Here is a 21645-nt window from a genome sequence, read left to right on the forward strand (position 1 = left end):
TGGGCTGGGCAGCGCGCAGAGGACGCAGCGGCGCAGGCTGCCGGCCAGGGGCCCCTGGGCCTCAGCGGGGCGCGGGACCCTAGTGGCCCCTGCGGGCGTCGCCTACGCGGGCCGGGCCTGGCGGTCATTTCCCTGCGCTCGGGGCTGCGGGGCGGGGTCTTCCGGGCTTGCGCTGCGCGGGGGCGTCCTCGGGCCGGACTTTGCGCCAGCCGGCGGCTGCCGCCGCATTGCAAAGGGCGAGCTGCGTCCCCGCCGCGGCTCGGGGCTCTCAGCGGCCGGGCTGCGGTCGCGCGGGAGAAGCAGATGCCGTGAGCTTCTCTCCCCCGGCGCGGGGCGGGACCCTGGCACGGGCAGCCCCGACGGGCGGAGGGGGGCAGCTGGCTGGTTCTGTGCAGTCATGGCTTGGCCGGCGTATTGGGTGGACGAGATGCAGTGGTTGACCCTGGTCACTCTGTTTGTGGCTGCCCTGGTCACTCTGGCCATCTACCTGGTGCAGTATGCTCTGGTGGCTCTGCGGAACAGCCGGAGGAAACCGCCGTCGTCGGATGAACTTCTGCAGGGAAATGACACCCTGTTGGCCTGGGTGCTGTCTCTGAACAGCTGGAGGACCCAGTGGCAGAAAGCTTGGATAACAGCCCTGAATGCAGAAGCCAAAGTGAGAGGGGTAAGTGGCCGTCTATACTGGGGGGAAAAATAATAGTGAAAATCTTGCACTGAAAACGACGTGGCGATCGTCTGTGATACCATAATATGGGCACCTGCACTTATTGCAAGTATGTGTTCCTTGAGATCGCATGGTTTTGAATGGAGATCTGTTTCCCCAGTCCTGTTTCATGGGATTGTAACCCTGTTGATTAGTTTCAAATCGAAGTGAACCTGGTGAAAAGGGAGTGGGGAAATGGCTTTATGACTCTTATTCCAAAAAGATCCTATATGTAGACTTTCAAATACTGTTGTGGCTTTTGTTTCTGCACTTTTGTGTAGGTTAAAGTCCTGGAGAGTAATTTTGAAAACCGAGCCTCAGATTTTTAAGACTACAGTGTAAGGACATTATCAAGTTATTTTTTCCCTTCCAAATGTTGACGTTTTACAGTACTCACTGTTCATCATAGTTGCCTTCTGGAAGCTTTAAACTAAAATCTCTTTCTTCCCACTTCCTACCAAATCAGTACGATTCCTTCCACTTTATTGAACTGTCATTCCATTAAAAAGGCAAATCTATTTTGGTAAATACATATGAATGTGGAAATGCAAGAGCCAAATTTTGCTTTCCATTACATCTGTACAAATCAGGAGTATGAAGCATCAATGAACTGGATGTACGCTGGTGTAACTGAAAGTGGAATCTGACCCAAAGGCTTACATCTCCCCTGGAGAGCACTCTTGTGGTTGCGGAGTCTGCCACGAAAGCTAAATAAGTGTTGTCTATCCCAATAACGTGCTAGAACTTCACCAGACTCTGGTTTTATTCTTATGTTTGCTAACCATGAATCAAGTCGTTTTGGGACTATGAAAAATGCTAACTGTAGAAACATTTGTTAATAAAACATATATAATGTTTACCTGATTTGATTATGTTGAAGTGAATGTCATTATTTGACTCCTGCTTTGCCCTGCCCACTATTTACCATGTTTGCCAAAACAAGAAGTAAATATGTGTATGGGGACACTTATTCAGAATATCTTTACTAGTGAAATCTAGAAATTTTCCTGTTCTAGCCACTATTTCCTTTAAAAAATATATAGAAGGGAGATGGCTAGAAGTGCAGGAGAGAGGGTGTTGCTGACCTCTCAACCAATCAATATGCATATGCAATTGATAACATTGTCCTGTACCTCTGAGGTAAATAGTAGAAACTTCCTGACTTGTCACATGACTCTAATGTCAATCATGAGCCAAAAGAAAAGGAGTACTTGTGGCACCTTAGAGACTAACAAATTTATTTGAGCATAATCATGAGCCAGACTTTTTTCCCCCCTGTATAGAACTCTCAAAACTGGTCAATTCCAGCCCCTCTCATTTATGGTTTTAGAACACATTTCAGGTTTTTGATGTTTACTTCTGTTTAACTTATTTTTGTTTGTCTGGCAGATCTCAGTCTTGTAGAGTGGAGCAGAATAGAGTAAAATAAGATAATGTTCAACCTTATGTCAGTCATGCAACTTATGTTTGAATTTTATGTAAAACTTTTAAAAAAATTGTCTGAATTGGCATGCACAACATTTGGCCTACCTTTCTAGTCCCAGTATCTTTGTGTAAAGGACGTAAAACTTTATATATAGTATTAAAAAACAAAACTCTGGATCTGAAGGGAGGATGCAAGGGTAGGTCGGGCCACAACAACCTACTGTAATTTCCTGGACTGAAATTGAAACTTTGCTGTGTCAATGGAAATACCCAATTCTAACCATCTGGGAAATGTTATGTTTCCGAGAGTAGATTTTTATGTGTATTTTTCAGCACCATCTCCTCAAGCCAGTGTTCTTTTGTTAGCAGTCTATTATTTCTAAGCAACCTGTGTGTGTGTATGAAATTTAAAATTCTCCAGGCATTATTGTAAATGGGGAAGGTTGATTGGAAATACCTTTGATTGTCCTCTTAAAATACCAGTGATGTGTGAGGAAACTATGGGTGTTATGATAAAGGATGAAGGACAGAGTTCTGCAAAAATAAATGTTTTAAGAATTGTAATGAATTGGGGACAGGTTCCAGGAGACAGAAATTAACATCACACTGTAGGCAGACAGATACAGAAGACAACATTCTCTCTCTCTCTCTAACTCACACCCCCTCCCCAAAAGAGCCTCTGTAGCCTTTTCTTTTGATGAATTCGCTGCCTGACACTGCAATATGTTGTTACTCCCTCAGCTAGGCTCCCAAACGCTCAGAACAATGTCAGCATCACAACACTAATGAAATTCCTCCATGTGTGCTCTTTTATACCAAAGCAAAACTTAACCTGGGCAGTCCGTTAATGCAGCAGCAGCCGCCAATGAGCACACACAGCATAAGTAAAATGTAATTATTGTTGTTTCTGAAAACATGACTTCACAAAGCAGTGGATTTTAGGGATCTCTCTCTCCCCCTCTTCGTGTGTGTTAACGTTTACATCATATTCTTCTTCCTAGGTTCTGGTCAGTGTTGTAGGCGTGGGGTGTTTTTTATTTTTAATACTTTGCAGAAATATTGTTGTGTGTTTAAAGATCTTTCAAACGATTGTTTGAAAGATCTCTTCATTTTGGGATAGATCATGCAGCCAGCCATATAACGTGCTGTAGAATAGTATTAGAGTTATTAGGCTGGATCCTGAAAACAGTTGTTACTATTATTTTTAAATATTTATATTATGGTAGCTGTGAGATAACCTTACTCATGAGAGTAGCTTCATTGAATTCAGTTGAACTACCTGCAATATGCTGAGTGCCCTCACCTCCCATTGCTGTCAAGATGAGTCAGGATCAGGCCTTATGAGCGTGAAATTCAGCACAAGTTTTCTAGGACGTTCCTTGCATTCTATAGTGGAGCATAGTGGATAAGATTTAAAAATCCCTGCAATTTTATATATGAAAACTCACACTATCTGATGGTTTCAAAAACTTTAATGACAGTGTCTCTATTATTTCCAAGTGAAAATAATTTATTTAATTAAAACATGTTACTTGTTTCTTAGGATTCATTGTTGCTTACATTTGAAGAAGACACAACTCCTCAGCCACTGGAGCTAGCAGTTAGACGTGTTGTAAGTGTTGTAAAGTCAGCCCAAGAGAAGGTAAACTTTGTTTTCTCTTAATAGATTAAAATCGTTACTCCTTTTTAAAATACTAAGCTTTGTCGAGCTTGGCAATGGACTTTCTGAGTTATGGACTGTTGTAAACCCTGTGCATGCTTATATGAGCCAATTATAAGTTTCAGAGTGTGTTTCAGGGCTGCTAGCAATTGACCACAAAATTGAGCTGCTTCTTAGTTTTATGCATCTGTCAAGGTCAAATGGCCAAATGTTGTTTTCCCATTATTTCCCCCTCTCATTACTGTTAGTCTGCTTAGGGTGGGGAAGGAAAGGAACATTCTGGAGAATAAAGTACTTCTAACCGTCTCTTACTCACTTCTGTTTTGTTGATTAAAAGTTTTACTTAACTGCAACCAGATAAGAATAGGGCAAGTAGGTACAAAGTCTAAGGGTGAAATCTTGGCCCCGTTGAATTCGATGGGAATTTTGTCCTGGTCTTTAATGGGTCCGGAAAGTCACCCTAAGTAGGTATTAAGTGAGAACTAGCATATGAACACTTTTTTTTTTTTTTTTCTTAAGGAAGCACACAACATTAAAACAAGACCGAATGTGGCCATTGGAATATGCACATTCTTTCCATGAGATGCACAAGCACAACTCTACTGACTTCAGTGGAAGTTGCATTGGGTGGCATAATTTGGACAAAATTGTAGAGGCTAATGACTAAGTTTTCAAATTTAAGTGCCTACAGTTAGGCCCCTGACACAAAATGGCCTGATTCTCACAGGTACTAAGCACCCACTCTCTTATTAATTCTCTGTTCCTATTAGTCCTGTGAACTATGCGCACATGTCAGAGTAGTCTAGCTTTAGGTTCCCCGATTTTAGGTTTGTTTTGGTTTCGTTTTTGTTTGTTTTTTAATAACAAACTCTTAGTTGAATGGAAGGGAAGGGCCCAGATCATTTGATATGGCAGAGCTGCATTCAGAGTAAGACCTGAGTGTTTGTACACCCCTAATCCTGAGGCTAGCTGATGACTGAGCCAGTCCACAAAGTAAGTTAGGGGGGTCTTAACTCCCAGGATGTCAAGATGCCCTCCAACATCTCCTTTTTCTCCAGCAGTTGGGGCTAGGATGCTATAATGTTGCTATTATGTTGGCTTCACATTAGATTCCCCAACACAGGGGGAATCCTACAGAGGCTGGATCTGCCAGTATTATGGCTGCTTTGGGCCACCACTGGATCAGATCCTTTGCTATTTAAAGTTAAGGTTGCCATGTCAACTGAAATGTGGCCCCCTTGTACAAATGAAGTATATTACTGTGTATGTGTTAACATGGACTTTAAAATGTGTATGTCTAACAGAATGTCATTGACTTGCACTAATGCCTGGGAGACCCATTACAAGTTTCTGACTTTAAAAATTAGCAAGTGAACAAATAGTGCATTGCAAAATGTATACCTTCTCACTTCCTCTGACAACTGTAGTTTAATTTCAAATACTTAAGATACATCATAATATTTTTAGTATTACGCTCTGCTGTTAATACTTGGAGAACTGGGGGCAGATGTGTGTGTCTGAGAGAGAGATGATTAGTAGGGATCTACTGTAGTAGGTGGCCTTACATTTCATGTGATCTTCAATGCCTAAGCAAAACAGGGTGAGCGAGGCCCTGTCTGTACTAGGGAAAACTGCTGTGCTGGATGACTCACTTACAACATGGTAGTATTCCCAAGAGGTTAAAATCTGCTTTGGTCTTGCCTGTATAGATGGGACCAAAGCTTACAGAATCATGCTGTGGTGTTGGACCTCACCGATGATGTAGCATGATTTAGAAACATAGGTTGAAACAGGTTTACCTATATGGATAGGACTAGGGGTAGCAAGAAAACAACAATTGCATTTTGCAAAAAGGTTTGAAGTTTCAACATTTGTTCTTCATCAGAACCAAAGTGAGACCTTTTTTTAAACTTTTAAATCCAGATTGATGTTTTTTTCTAAGAGATGTTTTAGTGCAAGCAGGAATTAATTCAATCAGGGAAGCTCTGTGGCCTGTTTTATACAGGAGGTCAGACTAGATGATTATGGTAGACCCTTCTGGCCTTAATCTCTGAATCTATATAAATATTTTTTTGTGGAACAAACATAAGAGGGAGATTGGGGGATTTTGGGGAGGGGGAGGGAGAACCAGCCAGACCAGAAAAGTCAATAGCCTGGTGATTAGGGCACTCCCCTGGGATGTACCTGCTCTAGAACCTGGGTCTCCCATATCCCATTTAGGCATTCATCTGGGTCTCTTCCATTTCTCTCCTTTTTTCCTCCTCCTCCTTCTCTTCCCCCCACCCCCCAAAAATACCCCAAAACAAAACATCCTGGATCTAAAAACCTTTCTGATGGAAGCTTAGTTGAGACTGATAAGTTTTGGTGTTGACAGATCTACATTTTCCAGTGAGAAACATTTTGGCGAAAAAGTCAGCTACAGACAAGACTGGGTTGAATGCTGTCTTAATCATATAGGCAGGTTTTTATGGAAATGACTTCAGCCTTATCTATGAATTTCTTTACTCTCTTCTTAAGACACACCCTGCATGAAATTCAAATATCTTTTGCCTCTATGCACAATAATTGTAAATTAAAGAAGGAGCCCTTTGATAGGTACTTTCACTTCCTTTTTAAATGCATGGGGTTTTTTTTTTCTAGCAAACTCTGGTAGTTTCCTTGTAGGACATTAATTGAAAATCCAAAGAGCATTGATAGTAAATCCATGGAGAAATAAGTAGCTCTTCTGTATTGTTCTGTTCCTGGAACTGGTCTGTCCATACAAATACATTAAATTAGAATGGGAAATTCTATAATACATAACTGAAACGTTTTTTTAGGCCCTGTCCACATTGCAACTTTCAACTTGAGTTTGTAACTAGTTATTAGCATCGGTGGTTCTAAATTTGGTGTGTGACCAGGCCCCACGTGTTTATCAATGCTGTGGCAGCCAAGAGCATTTTGCCAGAGGAATGTCTGGCACATGGCTATCTTCTTGTGCCAAACTGGTTGCCCTTATATTTATGATTGTATTAAAAGAGCATCCAGAGGCCTCAGCCAAGGATCTGGGCTCCATTATGCCATGTGCTTTACAAACCTAATTTAAAAAAAACCAAAACCAATCCCTTCCTCAGAGCTCACAACTAGGATTGTGACGACTCAACAGTGGATGCGACAGAGGAATTAGAGTGAAAGGACAAAATGACAGTAAATACATGTATGTATAATATTATGCATAAACACACTCAACACAAAAAAGAACCCCATGGTTTCTCTTCTGTGTGATTAGTCCTCCTTCCTCTCAGCTCTCTCTGCAGTAGGACATACCTGAGTGCATTAGTACATATGATGCTGGTTCTACTCTGTGAACAAGTCTACCAGGGCACTATATCTCCTACTGAGCTATTAGTGGATATCTGGCCAGAATGTTGTTGTTTTTTATTTTTGCAGTAGATCTCAGAGATCCCACTTAGGATAGGGGCCCCATTATGCCAGGCACTGTGCAAACATATCCCAACACACTTTGTCCCTTCCTTGAAGAGTTAAAATCTAAGAAATGGGTGCATTTTCCAGGAAGCACTGATGGTTAGGCCAGGTGCTAGCTGTGGGCAAACATGGTTGTAATGGCAGAAAAATGGCTGTGTGGATGCAGACTGAACCATGTGACTTGTTGCAAGTTAAGGTGATCAAGGCTCTAACCAGTTACAAAATCAACTAAAAAATATAGTTTGAACAGGGCCTAAATGTATAGAATGAAGTGATTTTTTTTTTTTTTTTAAAGAAATACTTGCATTGCTTTGCTTTACTTGGTCAGCATTTCCATCACCTGTTTCCAGAAGGCTTTTTGCTTGGCAGTAAAAGTTTTGTGGTTTGCTTTTGGTTTTTTTCCTCGTCTGGAACTTGGCACATAAGGATTTGGCCTAGGCAAGAGCAAGTTTTGAAATCTATTTAGTTGGTTATAAGCTACAACCAAAAGTCTCCCTCCTTTTCCTCCTTGACATTGCCTGCTTGACATATTCTTCATACCCTAAAAATTCCGCCGGGGGTGAGGGGGAGAGGAAGTGGTTTAGAGAAAGGAAAGCTTCATTTAGTGGGCTAATCAGCCATGTGATTTTTTTTTTCAGCTGGGCTTTGCAGCCTGCCCTTGAGGGCCTTATTCAGCTACTCTGCCATTGCAACTGTGCCACTTCAGTGCTTCTGTAGGTTGGCTGAGAGAGTTGAGCAATGTTGCCAAGAGCTGGTGGCATAGTGTAGCACCATTGTAGGGGTTGGAGACTTTCAATCCCTTTTGGAGCTGACGAAGAGAGATAAGGAGCAGGTAAAGACCAGTAATGCAAAAGACAATCTGTTAGTTTTAAAACACACTTGAGGTGTTTTGATATCCGTCCCATCTTCTTACTCTGAACTCCTGAGGAGAGACTCCAGGTTACTGGCAGGAAAGAAACATGATCTGTGATTCACACTGCTTATTGACGGTCACTGCCTAATAAGGTTAACCCAGGCATGTCCTTGGATGAGGTCTCTGATTTTTGTCTTTCTGAGATCTGGCTGGATGAAACCAACCAGGGGTATTCTATCTGCTTCCCAAGATCCATAAACCTGGGAATCCTGGACGCCCCCATCATCTCAGGCATTGGCACTCTGACAGTGGGATTGTCTGGTTATGTGGACTCTTTCCTCAGGCCCTACGCTACCAGCACTTCCAGCTATCTTCGAGACAAAACTGACTTCCTGAGGAAACTACAATCCATCGGTGATCTTCTAGAAAACACCCTCCTGGCCACTATGGATGAAGAAGCCCTCTACACCAACATTCCACACAAAGATGGACTACAAGCCATCAGGAACAGTATCCCCGATAATGTCACAGCAAACCTGGTGGCTGACCTTTGACTTTGTCCTCACCCACAACTATTTCACATTTGGGGACAATGTATACCTTCAAATCAGCGGCACTGCTATGGGTACCCGCATGGCCCCACAGTATGCTAACGTTTTTATGGCTGACTTAGAACAAAGCTTCCTTAGCTCTTGTCCCCTAACGCCCCTACTCTACTTGCGCTACATTGATGACATCTTCATCATCTGGACCCATGGAAAAGAAGCCCTTGAGGAATTCCACCATGATTTCAACAATTTCCATCCCACCATCAACTTCAGCCTAGACCAATCCACACAAGCAGTCCATTTCCTGGACACTACTGTACTAATAAGCGATGGTCACATAAACACCACCCTATACCGGAAACCTCCTGACCTCTGTTCCTACCTACATGTCTCCAGCTGTCACCCTGACCACACCACACGATCCATTGTCTACAGCCAATCTCTAAGATACAACCGCATTTGGTCCAACCCCTCAGACAGAGACAAACACCTACCAGATCTCTATCAAGCATTCTTACAACTACAATACCCACCTGCTGAAGTGAAAAAACAGATTGACAGAGCCAGAAGAGTACCCAGAAGTCACCTGCTACAGGACAGGCCCAACAAAGAAAATAACAGAACACCACTAGCCGTCACCCAACTAAAACCTCTCCAGTGCATCATCAAAGATTTACAATCTATCTTGAAAAATGATCCCTCACTCTCGCAGATCGTGGGAGACAGCCCAGTCCTCGCTTACAGACAGCCCCCCAACCTGAAGCAAATGATCACCAGCAATCACACAACAAAAACACTAACCCAGGAACCTATCCTTGCAACAATGCCAACTCTGTCCACATATTTATTCAAGTGACACCATCATAGTATCTAATCACATTAGCCACGCCATCAGGGGCTCGTTCACCTGCACATCTACCAGTGTGAGATATGCCATCATGTGCCTTGTACATTGGCCAAACTGGACAGTCTCTATGCAAAAGAATAAATGGACACAAATCTGACATCAGGAATCATAACATTCAAAAACTGGTAGGAGAACATTTCAGCCTCTCTGGCCACTCAGTAAAAGATTTAAGGGTGACAATTTTGCAACAGAAAAGCTTCAAAAACAGACTCCAACGAGAAACTGCTGCGCTTGAATTAATATGCAAAGTAGATGCCATTAACTTGGGTTTGAATAGAGACTGGGAGTGGCTGGGTCATTATACATATTGAATCTATTTCCTTAAGTTAAGTATCCTCACACCTTCTTGTCACCGGTCTAAATGGGCCATCTTGATTATCACTACGAAAGTTTTTTTTTCTCCTGCTAATAAAGGCTCATCTTAACTAATTAGCCTCTCTCAGTTTGTATGGTAACTTCCAACTTATCTGTGTGTGTGTGTGATATATATAATAAAAATCTTACTATATGTTCCCTTCTATGCATCCGATGAAGTGGGCTATAGCCCACGAAAGGTTATGCTCAGATACATTTGTTAGTCTCTAAAGTTTTGCCATAAGTACTCCTGTTCCTTTTGCGGATACAGACTAACACGGCTGCTACTCTGAAACCTGTAGGCTCATGTTAACCTGGAGGCTTTCTATTAGGTTCTTAATTGAGCATAAGTTTGGAGAGATTGTATGGCTGTTTTGGTTACATCTGAATCTAATAAATCTCCTCCCTCAGCTCCAAAGCTTGATTAAATAGTGTGTTAATCTAGAGTGTGACAGTCCTGAGTTGGTGTAAAAACTGGCATTGGTATATAGATTACTTGCTGCACAGAAGAATCCCTGGTGGAGCTGACTGATTTTTGCTCTGTGATAGTATTATACCAGTCAGTATTGATTGAACAAAGTGATGTAAATTTCCACGCAGACTGTGATTCCTCTGAATTAGCTTAGGCTCTCTTGTCTACCGTGAGACTGTCCCAGGTGTCTTTTGCCTCTACTAGTACAGTTGGGCCATGCGCAGAATCCTTGGGCTAGGATTTCTGATGGTGAGGAGTGGAGATCAAATCCCTGCAGTGAATTGGTTTCTCATTTTGAGTGTGGGAAGCACTTTCTTTAGAGTGAAGAATCTGTTTTTAATCGTTAACCTTCTGTGACTTAAAGAAGTGATCAGTTTGACAACTTAGACTGATGCTCTTCAATCAACATGGCACTGAAGCTTGGTAGGACTTTATATTCCATGGTCTATGACTATTGATAGTACGGCCCTAATCCCTCTACCCCACACTTTTTGTCCTCACAGGTTTCCATGATAGAAGACTTTTGCATGTGAGAGGGAAGATGGCTAGAATTCCAGTAATGGGTCTTGTGCCAAATCTGATATGGTTACAGCATAAACAGTCTTGAAACCCTATGTTGTGGATGTGTAAGAACCAAAGAAAGGCTTATTTTCTTTTGCCAGAATATCCACAAAATCCTGATCAACAGAACTGTTTTGGGCAGTGAACAGCCTGATTAATCTGTGTTGTCCTTAATCAGTAGGGTTGACTATTGCCACGCTCTGGGGTGTCTTCTAATTATTTTGCAGACAACCTTGCTCTGATCCAGACTAAAATCCGCCTCTGGAATAGCAGAGGTGGGCCTGAGTTAGAAGGGGGAGACAAATGCAGAGACTTCTCTGCTTGTTTGTCTGTTTGTGTCATTCAGTAAGCTGCTAGGTGAGCTCTGGGTTATGAGCTGTGAGTTGGATTCTCCCTGGCAAAGGTCAGCTGGGAATGTTTGGATGAGATTTTTCAACACCTTTCTTTGAGAGGGCAACCCTTGCATTGAGGATGTGTGGTGGGGCGGCTGCCCCACACAGGGAGAAGAAGGGGTTAAAAGCAGCACCAGGGAGGCTGCGCAGAAACCACTAATCAGGAAAGGGCTTATTGAGCCCACCAATAGGAAGGACGGAAGGAAGGAAGGCTTGCTGGAGCAGCCAATCAGGGCTGGCGGGGGCCATATATAAAGGGCTGCTCAGCAGAGCAGAAGGGAGTTCCCCCCTGGAAGGCAAGGGGGGAGGACTGGCTGCCTGAAGAAGTGCCATAGATAGAGCAGTGCTGGGCAGGGGCAACAGAGTGTGAGGGTGAGCCGCTGGCTGACCAATGCCAGGCTGGGGCCTAGCAATAAGGGCTGACAGGGTGCTAGGGCTACGGGGGAAGTGGCCCAGGGAAAATAGGCAGCAGGTTGGAGGAGGGCAGTAGATGGTTGCTGGCTATAGGGTCCCTGGGTCGGGACCCAGAGTAGCAGGCGGGCCTGGCTCACTTGCCAATGAGAAGAGCGTCCGGTATCCAGATTGCAGTTTGCCCCTGAGGTGAGGGGCTGGACCTTGGACTGCAGTTGGCCACTGAGGCAAGTGGTGGGACTAAGGACTGCTGGTCCCCCGGAAATGGGGAGATACCGGAGTGGGGGCACAGCCGGAGGACTGTGCCCAAAAGAGGACGCTAAGGTGCAGGGAGCAACGTGGGTCCAAAGAGTGGAGACAGCAGTGACTGCAGGCGTGATCCCGCTAGCTGAAGGCAGACCATGGAGAGCTAATACCCAGGAGGGCCAGCAGGAGGCGCCGCGGTTGTGAGTCCCATCCTGTTACAGGACGACAAAAGCCTTGTAGGCATTAACCCCTTGGCAAGCCTCAAGCATTTATAACCAAAGCATAGTTCTACTCCTGTGAATCTCCTGGATGTCTCCCTTTTCTCACCAGTCAGATGCTAGGACAATTTTAAGAAAAGAAGTAAGTTCTCTACAGTGAAGTTTTAGGCTGAGAATACATATTAGCAAGTTTTAAAGGTAAAAATTGTTTGTATGGTCCCTGATGAGATGAAACTGTTGTGGATGAAGAAGAGAGTCCTGTCTTTCTCCGGTCACTACTCTGGGTGCAGAGTTAAGATAGTTTGGGTACCTAAGAATAAACTGGTATACCTTCAAACACTGGTTTATTGTAAATTTAACCTTAACTTTAATTTTCTGGCTTTCCAGTGGTGTGTTTTTTCTTATAAGGATTTTTATTCCTAAATTACTGAGATGCCCTCAACCTTCATTAAGCTATTTATCTGAGAATAAAATTGTGTTATATAGTAGCACCTGTTTCTTTTCTTTCAAAGAAAAGGCCAGCCCTTGCTATCGATGCACTGAGAGTTTTAATAAATACATATAGCCAGCCATCTTTAAAAACCCTAAATATACTGCTACTGGGAAGATAAGAATTTACCACTTAAAAATCCATTTCATTATGGGCTATGACCCACTCGTTTAGAGGGGGTAGGAAGAAGAGTGTCAGAGGAGTGGGAAACATTTAGAACAATGTGTGAAGTGTGTGAGTTTATATCGTACCAGTACATAACAAGTGAATTTAATTGAATTAAAACAAAAATATGAACTAAAATAACCCTAAACCTCTTTATTTTATTTATTTAACTGCATGTTGCCGCCACTTCAAGGAGAAAAGAGTAGCTGAAATTTTATAGCCCTCTAGAGAGGTAGGAGGGAGCAAACAGAAACTGAGGCACAAGTTCCCCTACTAATTCAACTATCTGGAGAGCCTGAGGGAAAAGTTAAAATCAGAATGAGAGATAAAATTTCTGTGAATAGTGAAAGGGAAAACTTAAAATAGTTTAGACACTCTTATTTATATAGACACATTCTCGTTAAAATAGTGTCTAAACTTGTTGAATTAAAACTACCAATCTGCAAATATTCGTCTGTGATGGAGCTTGAAATTAACAGGTTTTTTTTGTTTGTTTGTTTTGTTTACTTAATAGTTTGTGGCTCAGAACTACTGTTGTTGATTACAACTCAGGGGATAAGGGAAGAAGATTTGTTAGCTGACTGTCACTGGAAAAGAACCAGAGCTAGAAGATAAGAACACTGTTTAATGTGTAAATTCACCATACAAATACTGGCTATTTTAGCTTTAATTCCATTGAGACAAGGTACAGAATGAAAAGATGGAGAACCCATTCCAGTGGGTGTAGAACTAAGCAGGCCTGACTTTCACATTTTAGGTTAAAGGAAACAGTTTTATTACCTGTGTAGGTAACTGTATACACATTAGACCTCCTAGAAGGAATGACCTTTTATAAAGAAATTTCTCGGTCTTTGAAAGAAGTGTTATGGTGTTTCTGTGTGAAACAGAATGAAACCAAGGACTTCTGGGTTGAGTCTGAGAGAGATAAGCAAATTGAGTGTATTTGTTTGTTTGGCTTGCTGTTTGTTTTAAACTGTCTTTATTTATTTATTTATTTTTATTATGGAGTTGTGCTAGTGACCCTATGGACTATATAACCAACTGTTGAAATAGGTAATGAAAATAAGAATTGTAAATCAATTCTCAAGAAAACAGACTTTTTTGGAGCTTGGGGGAAAGAGAGGGAAATGGTCACTCTCATTACCACTACAAAAGTTATTTTTCCTCCCTTGGTATCCTACTGTTAATTGAATTGTCTCGTTAGACTGACCTCACACTTAGGCAGCTCCCACCTTTTCATGTATTTATACCTGCTCCTGTATTTTCCACTCCATGCATCTGATGAAGTGGGTTCTAGCCCACGAAAGCTTATGCCCAGATAAATTTGTTAGTCTCTAAGGTGCCACAAAGACTCCTTGTTGTTTCTCCTCTTAAGAATATTTTTGAGGTGGTGGAAAGGGACTGTAGGGGAATATTGGTTGGACTTTACTCATGATTAAGGCTAGGCCTTAATGGATTGGCCCTGAGGCCATTAATAATAGAAATGTAGGGCTGGAAGGGAAGTTTGAGAGGTTATCTAGTCCAGCCCCCTACCCTGAGGCAGGACTAAGTATACCTAGACCAGCGTTTTCTCCAATGCAGCCACCGTGGTCACGGGCGGCCAGCAGGGGAATTTTCTGTGCCCACAATAGCCTCCTGGGCAGAGATGGAGGGTAGGGTTGACATCCCCCCAGGATTGTCCTGAGCTCTTCAGGAATTAAAGATTAATATTTAGTTAAACATTATGTCATGAGATGAAACCTCCAGGAATACGTCCAACCAGAACTGGCAACCCTAGTGGAGGGAGGTGAAGCAGTGGTCCGTCCCTGCAGCACCCAGCTGTTGCTCCTGACTGCCTTGGTGTTTGCTGGCACCACCAGCAGGGGGTCAGCACACGGCACCACGCAACCTCCCAGAGGCTCCAGGCAGCGCCTCTGCAGACACATGGGGGTCCAGTGTGCGTGCTCATCAGGCTTTGGGCTTCAGGGCCTGGGCTCTGGCTCCGGGCTTTAGCCTGGGGCGATGGAGATTGGGCTTGGAAAAATTGTCAGAGCGACCACCAGCAAGGGTTGGTGGCCACACTCTGAGGCCACCAAAAAATTGTTCTGAGAACCCCTGAATCTAGGCTATCCCTGACATGTATTTTTTCTAATCTGTTCTTAAAAACCTCCAATGATGGGGACTCAGTTACCTCCATTGGAAACCTTTTCCAGTGCTTAATTACCCTTACAGTTAGAAAGTTTTTTCCTAATATCTAATTAAATCAAAGTAAACAATCAATTTGTAAGCATCTTGGGATGTGAATTGGGACAGAATGTATTTATTTAATCCAATTATTTAGGCCTTGCTTGTGTGCAGGAGTTGCACCAGTTTGTCTTAAACTTTTGTTTTTAAACCTGTTCCTGTCCTTTCCATGATTTGATCTATGGAGCCCTCGAGATGAAGTGCATCAAAGGAGAGACTGATGGTTAGAGCCCTGCATGGATACAAAATTTGTATCCGCATCCGTGGATATGGATACCTGTGGATATAAAGCAGATACCTGTGGATTTCCAGGGCTCTTCTGATGTTGGTAAAGACATTAAGAGCTGTCATGTTTTCTCTCCCACAGTCTTCTAGAGGATACATTGATTTACTTTAAAAACTTAATCTCTGATTGCAGAGCAGATGAGTAGGTAACAAATTCTATTTTTGTGCTTTAATAGTATACTTAAAATGTTCCTATGAAACAAATCCTGAATCAGAAATTGATGACTTCATGCTGAGTTAGTATACTTGCATTATAAGAGCATGACTGTGATGTCTATACACTTAAGATGTGATTCTGCCTCCTTAGTGAATTATCTTCTTTATCTGGGGCTCCTCTGTGTTGTGAAACATGTACTGCAAGTTATTTGAATGTAGAAAGTCAATTCCTGAACCAAATTGGCTTTGGGGAGGAGGCAGGATGAGATTTTGCATTTATAGGTATATAAATAAAGTTACTGTTCATAAAAGCAAATGGACTGGCTACCTTGGGTTAAGCAAGATGTATTGCAGGCAGGCAGGCACTGCACAAGCTTTGTCTTTTGAATATTCACCCCAAACTCTACCAATGCACTTCAGTACTAAATTTCAACACTTTTCTGATTCAACCAAAGATCTCTTAAGTCAAGGAGGCTAATTATGCCAAATTATATGGTGGCTTTTTGTTTTGTTCGCAAACAGGGAAACTAGGATGATGGAACAAAATTCATCTTTGTGATAGCAGTGTGCCAAAATGACACGTTGCTTTTGTGGAATTCCACAAAAGTGACTTCATTATTTTATTCAGACCATTTTGTGACCCAGAAATCTTAATGTCTTGTGAAACTTTCACAAGATGGCTAGTTTTACATCAAAATATGAAAAAATGGAGTCCCATCATGTTTTGATGGGAAAATTGTTGTACCAATAAATTAAAAACCAGCAGGATCTTATTAAAGGGAAAAAGGCAAAATACCACATTTATTGTGAATACAGAAAGAATCATAGTAAGCAGTTAGTTACAGCTGTAACATTCCATTCAATCTCATCTTTATTCACTCATTCATTCATTCATACAAACACACACACACACACACACACACACACACACACACACACACACACAGGTTCTGCAAGGTTGTTATCATAGTAAGCAGTTAGTTACAGCTGTAACATTCCATTCAATCTCATCTTTATTCACTCATTCATTCATACAAACACACACACACACACACACACACACAGGTTCTGCAAGGTTGTTATCATAGTAAGCAGTTAGTTATAGCTATAACATTCCATTCAATCTCATCTTTATTCACTCATTCTCACACACACACACACACACACACACACACACACACACACACACACACACACACAGAGGTTCTGCAAGGTTGTCATCATAGTTACCAGCCTTAGAGTTGCTCATGCCAAGCCACTGGCCAGGTGGCCTGGACATGAGGAGGGAGCAGGGCCTTGTCAGATGCTCATCTGATGCTCCTGGAAGTTGGTTTGCAGAATCAGACCCCAAAGTTCTCACTTTTTAAGAGTCTATTTTTATAGGAATTTCTTCCTATGCCAGTCTATGGGAATTGCTTCATCATGCTGTTGCTGAATCAATCAGCAGATAGCACATTCCTGACGGCTCCAAGAAGTTATCTTGTTCTTTGGTTCTCCCATTCTTGAGGCTGTTGGGTGGATTCCAGTCTGCCCTCCGGGGGTCCTCTGGTTATTTCCACTTGACGCCTTCTTCAGCCAATGGACACTGGATTCTTAGGCTGGCACCTCCCTGATCATTCAGTTGTTATCCACACCAAGCATCCGTCCACATACATCCTCTATCTCTATTTTAATCACAATTGTTAATACAACAAAAGGGCGGGGAGTCTCTGGGTGCTGTTTCTGTTGTTAGAGTATTGCTTTGAGTCTCTGTGAATTGCTTTGAGAACAGATTCTGTCTTAGAATGTACTAACACAATTAGCAGCTTGCAAGTTTCACACATAGAGGGAGAGAAACAGTACCAAAACCCAAGAGACCTCTTAATTAGTAATACCCTGGAATTTAAACTATGGGGAATCAAACTCATTTGTGATTTTAATACAGAACTTCTTTAATATGATCCAACAAAATGTGATCTTTGACTAAAATTTTGCCTTTTTTTTTTTTTTTTTTTTTTTTAAGTTTGTGGGTGGGGGGAATGATTGACAGTCAAGGAATTTACTTGGAGTGTTTGATTGTGTCAACCTCCAATTTTTGAGAAAGGTAGTGGCTGTAAATGCTTTAAACTAAGTCAAGATTTGAACTTTGGTCTCCAGAAACGAAAGTCTAGTGTCCTTGTCCCCTGCATTTCTGAACTTCATAATTTTTCTAACTGATCAAGGTAGAAAGTTTCTTGAATGAAAAATTTATTTATTTTATTTATTCCCCACTAGGTGGTTTCTTGTAATGTAGTGGGAGACTCCATTCAATTTATTGTTCATGTGTCACACACTTCACCTACTACCACAGAATGTCAGTCGTACAGTGTGAAACTGTCTCCACTTCACTTACAGGTAACATTTTTTTAATGATATCCCTTGCTAAATATTATATTCAGATCCAAAAAGACTAATTGGACCAATTTTTTTACATATACTGTAGTCAAACTGAAAGATTGTTTTAACTTTTGAACCTCATAGTTACAAAATGCTTAAATATTTGTTAGCGCAGTCCACAAAAGTTGTTTGTTTGTTTGTGTTTGTTTGTTTGTTTGTTTTTTTTTAAGGTACTTTTGTCCCAATTCTTTGTATAATTAAAACTAAATATTTGTGAAGACAATGCAAATAAATAATATTGCATTTATAATTGTGGACCATGAAAATAATTTTTTTTTTAAATGAGTCTGACTTTTATCAGTGCCCTAGGCCAGTGATTCTCAACCAGGGGTCTGGGGCCCCCTGGGGGGCCACAAGCAAGTTTCAGGGTCAGCATTAGTCTCACTGGGGCCCAAGGCAGAAAGCCAAAGCCATACCACATGGGGCTGAAGCCGAAGCCTGCGCAACGTAGTTTCGCGGAGGCATCTGTGTCATGGGGCCCCAGGCAATTGCCATGCTTGGTAACCCTTAATGCCAGCCCTGTCTTTTATATGTAGAAAACCAGTTGTTGTGGCACAGGTGGGCCATGGAGGTTTTTATCGTATGTTGGGCAGCAGGGGCTCGGAGGGGGGGGAAGTGGAGACCCCCTCGCCTAGGCTATACTCACAGGATACGCTAAAAGGTGAAATAATTTCTTATGTTCTTCTTAGACCACCTATCGTGAGATTTATGAAATTAAATGCTGGTATCACTCTGACTTCACTGATACTGCACTTGTTTATAGCAGTGATGAGCTTCGTCCTGTGCTTCTCTTTAAAAGATATTCACAAGTCTGCAGGTGACAAAAACTAACCTCTGCCGTTTCAACAGCTGGAACTCTATCTGAAAGAGAAAGGAGAAGACATTGAAGTTGTGTGGTCCTTCCTTAATGCCCCCGAAACTAATATTAAAATCCAGCCAACAGCAGTGCAGGAGGTCAGTCAGTAAGTTTTTTTTATTTTTATTTGTTTGTCTGTCTTAACCAGTCCTCTAAAACAAAACTAAAGGACATATTTTGATTCCCCTGTTAAGCACAGTAGCATCCCACATGGATACTAAAATGTTAAATCTAGGTTGAGATAGAGTTGACCAGTTTTGTCAGAGAAATCTTTTGTTGGGTCATTGGTTTAATCCAAATCTTAAAGGATGAAAAAAATCCTGCTTCTTAAATAAAATTATTTCTCAAAGCATTTTTGGACATCTGTAATTGTCCCAGTCCAAAATAATTTTTTAAGTCACTGTTTGGATCACTTGCATTAGTATTAGAAGAGGACGACCTTTAGTCATTTGTCAAGTTGACTCTGAAATGTTTGGCGGTGGCAGGGTAGGGACTAAGCATCTTAAGGGTTTCCATAGTGCTAAGCACTTGACTTGTGCTTTCTGGTTTGCATATGTTATCTTTCAAGTTACAAATGAATTTTCTCATTATTTGGGACCTTCCTCTCTTCACTCCACTTTGTATTTATCAGATTAGAGAAATTGTACCTTAACAATGCGAAATGGTTCTCTTTTGTGTCCTGCACTCTAACGTGTGTAGTGTTTTTTCCCCGTCTTAAAAAGTTGACTTCAGTGCATGTTAGAGCTTCTTCTGAGGAGTTGTACTGACTGAATGATGACCTGAGGGCAGGGGGAGCGGGGGCTATTTAATTTTATTATCATGGATATACAACTAAATGTATTAAAAACTGATGTATAACAAAACACTCTTCAGAACACTTTAAAAAAAACCCAACAGATTTATTTTGCATGTGTGGCAGCCTAAATGACCTTAATCACTGGGAATGTCGACTAATATCCATGTATTAAACAGTCACTAAGTACTTATTGACAGGTCATAATGTCTCTGAAACAGTGTGCCTGTTGCATTTAAAAACTCTGCTTTTTGAAAAGTGCTTGACACTGGATTTACAAGTGTAGTTATATTGCATTGGGTGTTGTACAGGCTCTTAAAAAGAGCCTGTAAGATCTAAGTAACTAAAGGCTTCATTCTCTTCTTAACGTTTAATGGGACCTGAGTATGCATCTTACAGTTCTAGAGCTGAAAACCCCTAAAATACTGACATTTGTAAATGAACTACAATTTGGAAATTGTTTCGGCTCCTTCATTTAAATGACATTTTCCCCCTGTTCCTTAATTTTTTTAAGTAAATACTTTTACATGCAAAAATAATAATCATCACTTAAAGAACTTATCTTCACAGTGCTGCGCACACACATCAGTTAAACTGGATGAAATAAAAAGATTCTAGTTTACACTGACAAAAGCTGGATCACTCTGAATCACACTTGGCACGCTGTACTTGGCTGACTCTTAGTGTTGCAGCTGATATGGCCTTGCATAGAAACTGTGCTACCCAGTCACAAAAATAATATTTTACAGTTAGGAACGACAGTTCTAGCATATTCTAAAAATGACGTGTTAAAGGTTCTTCAAGTAACTTATTCAGATGCAGTTTTGATGTTTTTTGTTTTTGTTTTTTTAATGTGTCCTGTGTTGAATTCCAGAAAGAGGGTTGAATGTAAACGTTTACAGTTGAAGATGGGGCACAGATAATGGAGTTCAAGTTTTTTCAGACATTATATTCTACTTGAAGCCAACAAGGAAGTGGAATATAATCTTTTTGAAAAAACTTTTATATAAACCTAATTCCCCCCACCATCCCAAATGCCCATGACATTGGGTATCCGTCTTTCCAAGCCTTTACATTTGGAACTAAATTTGGGTGAGTGGAGGCTTTTTGTTTTAAGTGAACTGCTTCACACATGGACATGAAAGCATCAGGCTAAATGTCAATGAGTATCAAGCCAATTATAACAATTGGCATAACTTAGTTCATAGCAAACTTAGAGCTGGTTGAAAATTTGAAAAATTCCAACATTTTCCATCAGACTAAATTTTCATTGATAGTGGGCAGTGAGTAGGGGCGGGAGGAACACCCAAAAAGAGGGGGGGGGTGTTTTTTGTGGGGGGGGGGGAGAATGGAGGTGGTTCAAGCAGGTGTAACACAGGTTTGTTACCTATGCACTTACCAAATTGATAAGGTGACACTGCCAAAGTTGACACTGGAAGTTTAATTGTAGCAGTCTTTTGGGGTATTTTTTAAAATATTGGATCACAACAACATGCAACTTATAGAAATATGGCCCCTTAAGTAGGTTACAAGAGAGAAGCTGCAGTACAACATGAGAAGAATAAGGTTGAAGGGTGGAGGGTGCTTTATATGAACAATATCTATACATCTTCAAAAAGAAAAGGACGACTTGTGGCACCTTAGAGGCTAACAAATTTATTTGAGCATAAGCTTTCGTGAGCTACAGCTCACTTCATCGGATGCATCTAAATTTGTTAGTCTCTAAGGTGCCACAAGTCTTCCTTTTTCTTTTTGCGGATACAGACTAACACGGCTGCTACTCTGAAACCTATACATCTTCAGAGTGTGACATCATAAAGCGGGTAGTGAAACAAGATTTATATACATTGCAGATTGGGATTGTTCAAACACACCTAATACTACCCCTCCACAAGTTAGAGTCCCTTCTTGACCACTGACTTTAAATTTATTAGGCCTGTGGTGAAGATTTGGTTGTCACTTGCACCAGTGCAGGAATATCGCATTAACTTGTGCTAGTTCTAAAACAGTGTAGGTTTGCAAAATGAAGTGGTCAATCCTGTGATGT

At 41.5% G+C, this 21645-nt stretch overlaps 1 protein-coding gene across 1 annotated transcript in view; it reads left to right on the plus strand.

The window, feature by feature from the left end:
- The first annotated feature begins 241 nt into the window (after positions 1–241).
- The window catches only part of C2CD2 (C2 calcium dependent domain containing 2), a 55355-nt gene continuing 33951 nt past the window's right edge, over positions 242–21645 (plus strand). Inside the window, exons 1-4 of the mRNA XM_074969595.1 lie at positions 242–664; positions 3672–3770; positions 17788–17907; positions 18799–18903. Coding sequence (XP_074825696.1) covers positions 398–664; positions 3672–3770; positions 17788–17907; positions 18799–18903 — 591 coding nt within the window. The 5' untranslated portion in view covers positions 242–397. The remainder of the gene's footprint in view (positions 665–3671; positions 3771–17787; positions 17908–18798; positions 18904–21645) is intronic.

Source organism: Natator depressus, chromosome 1 (assembly GCF_965152275.1).
Source record: "Natator depressus isolate rNatDep1 chromosome 1, rNatDep2.hap1, whole genome shotgun sequence".
NCBI lineage: Eukaryota > Metazoa > Chordata > Testudines > Cheloniidae > Natator > Natator depressus.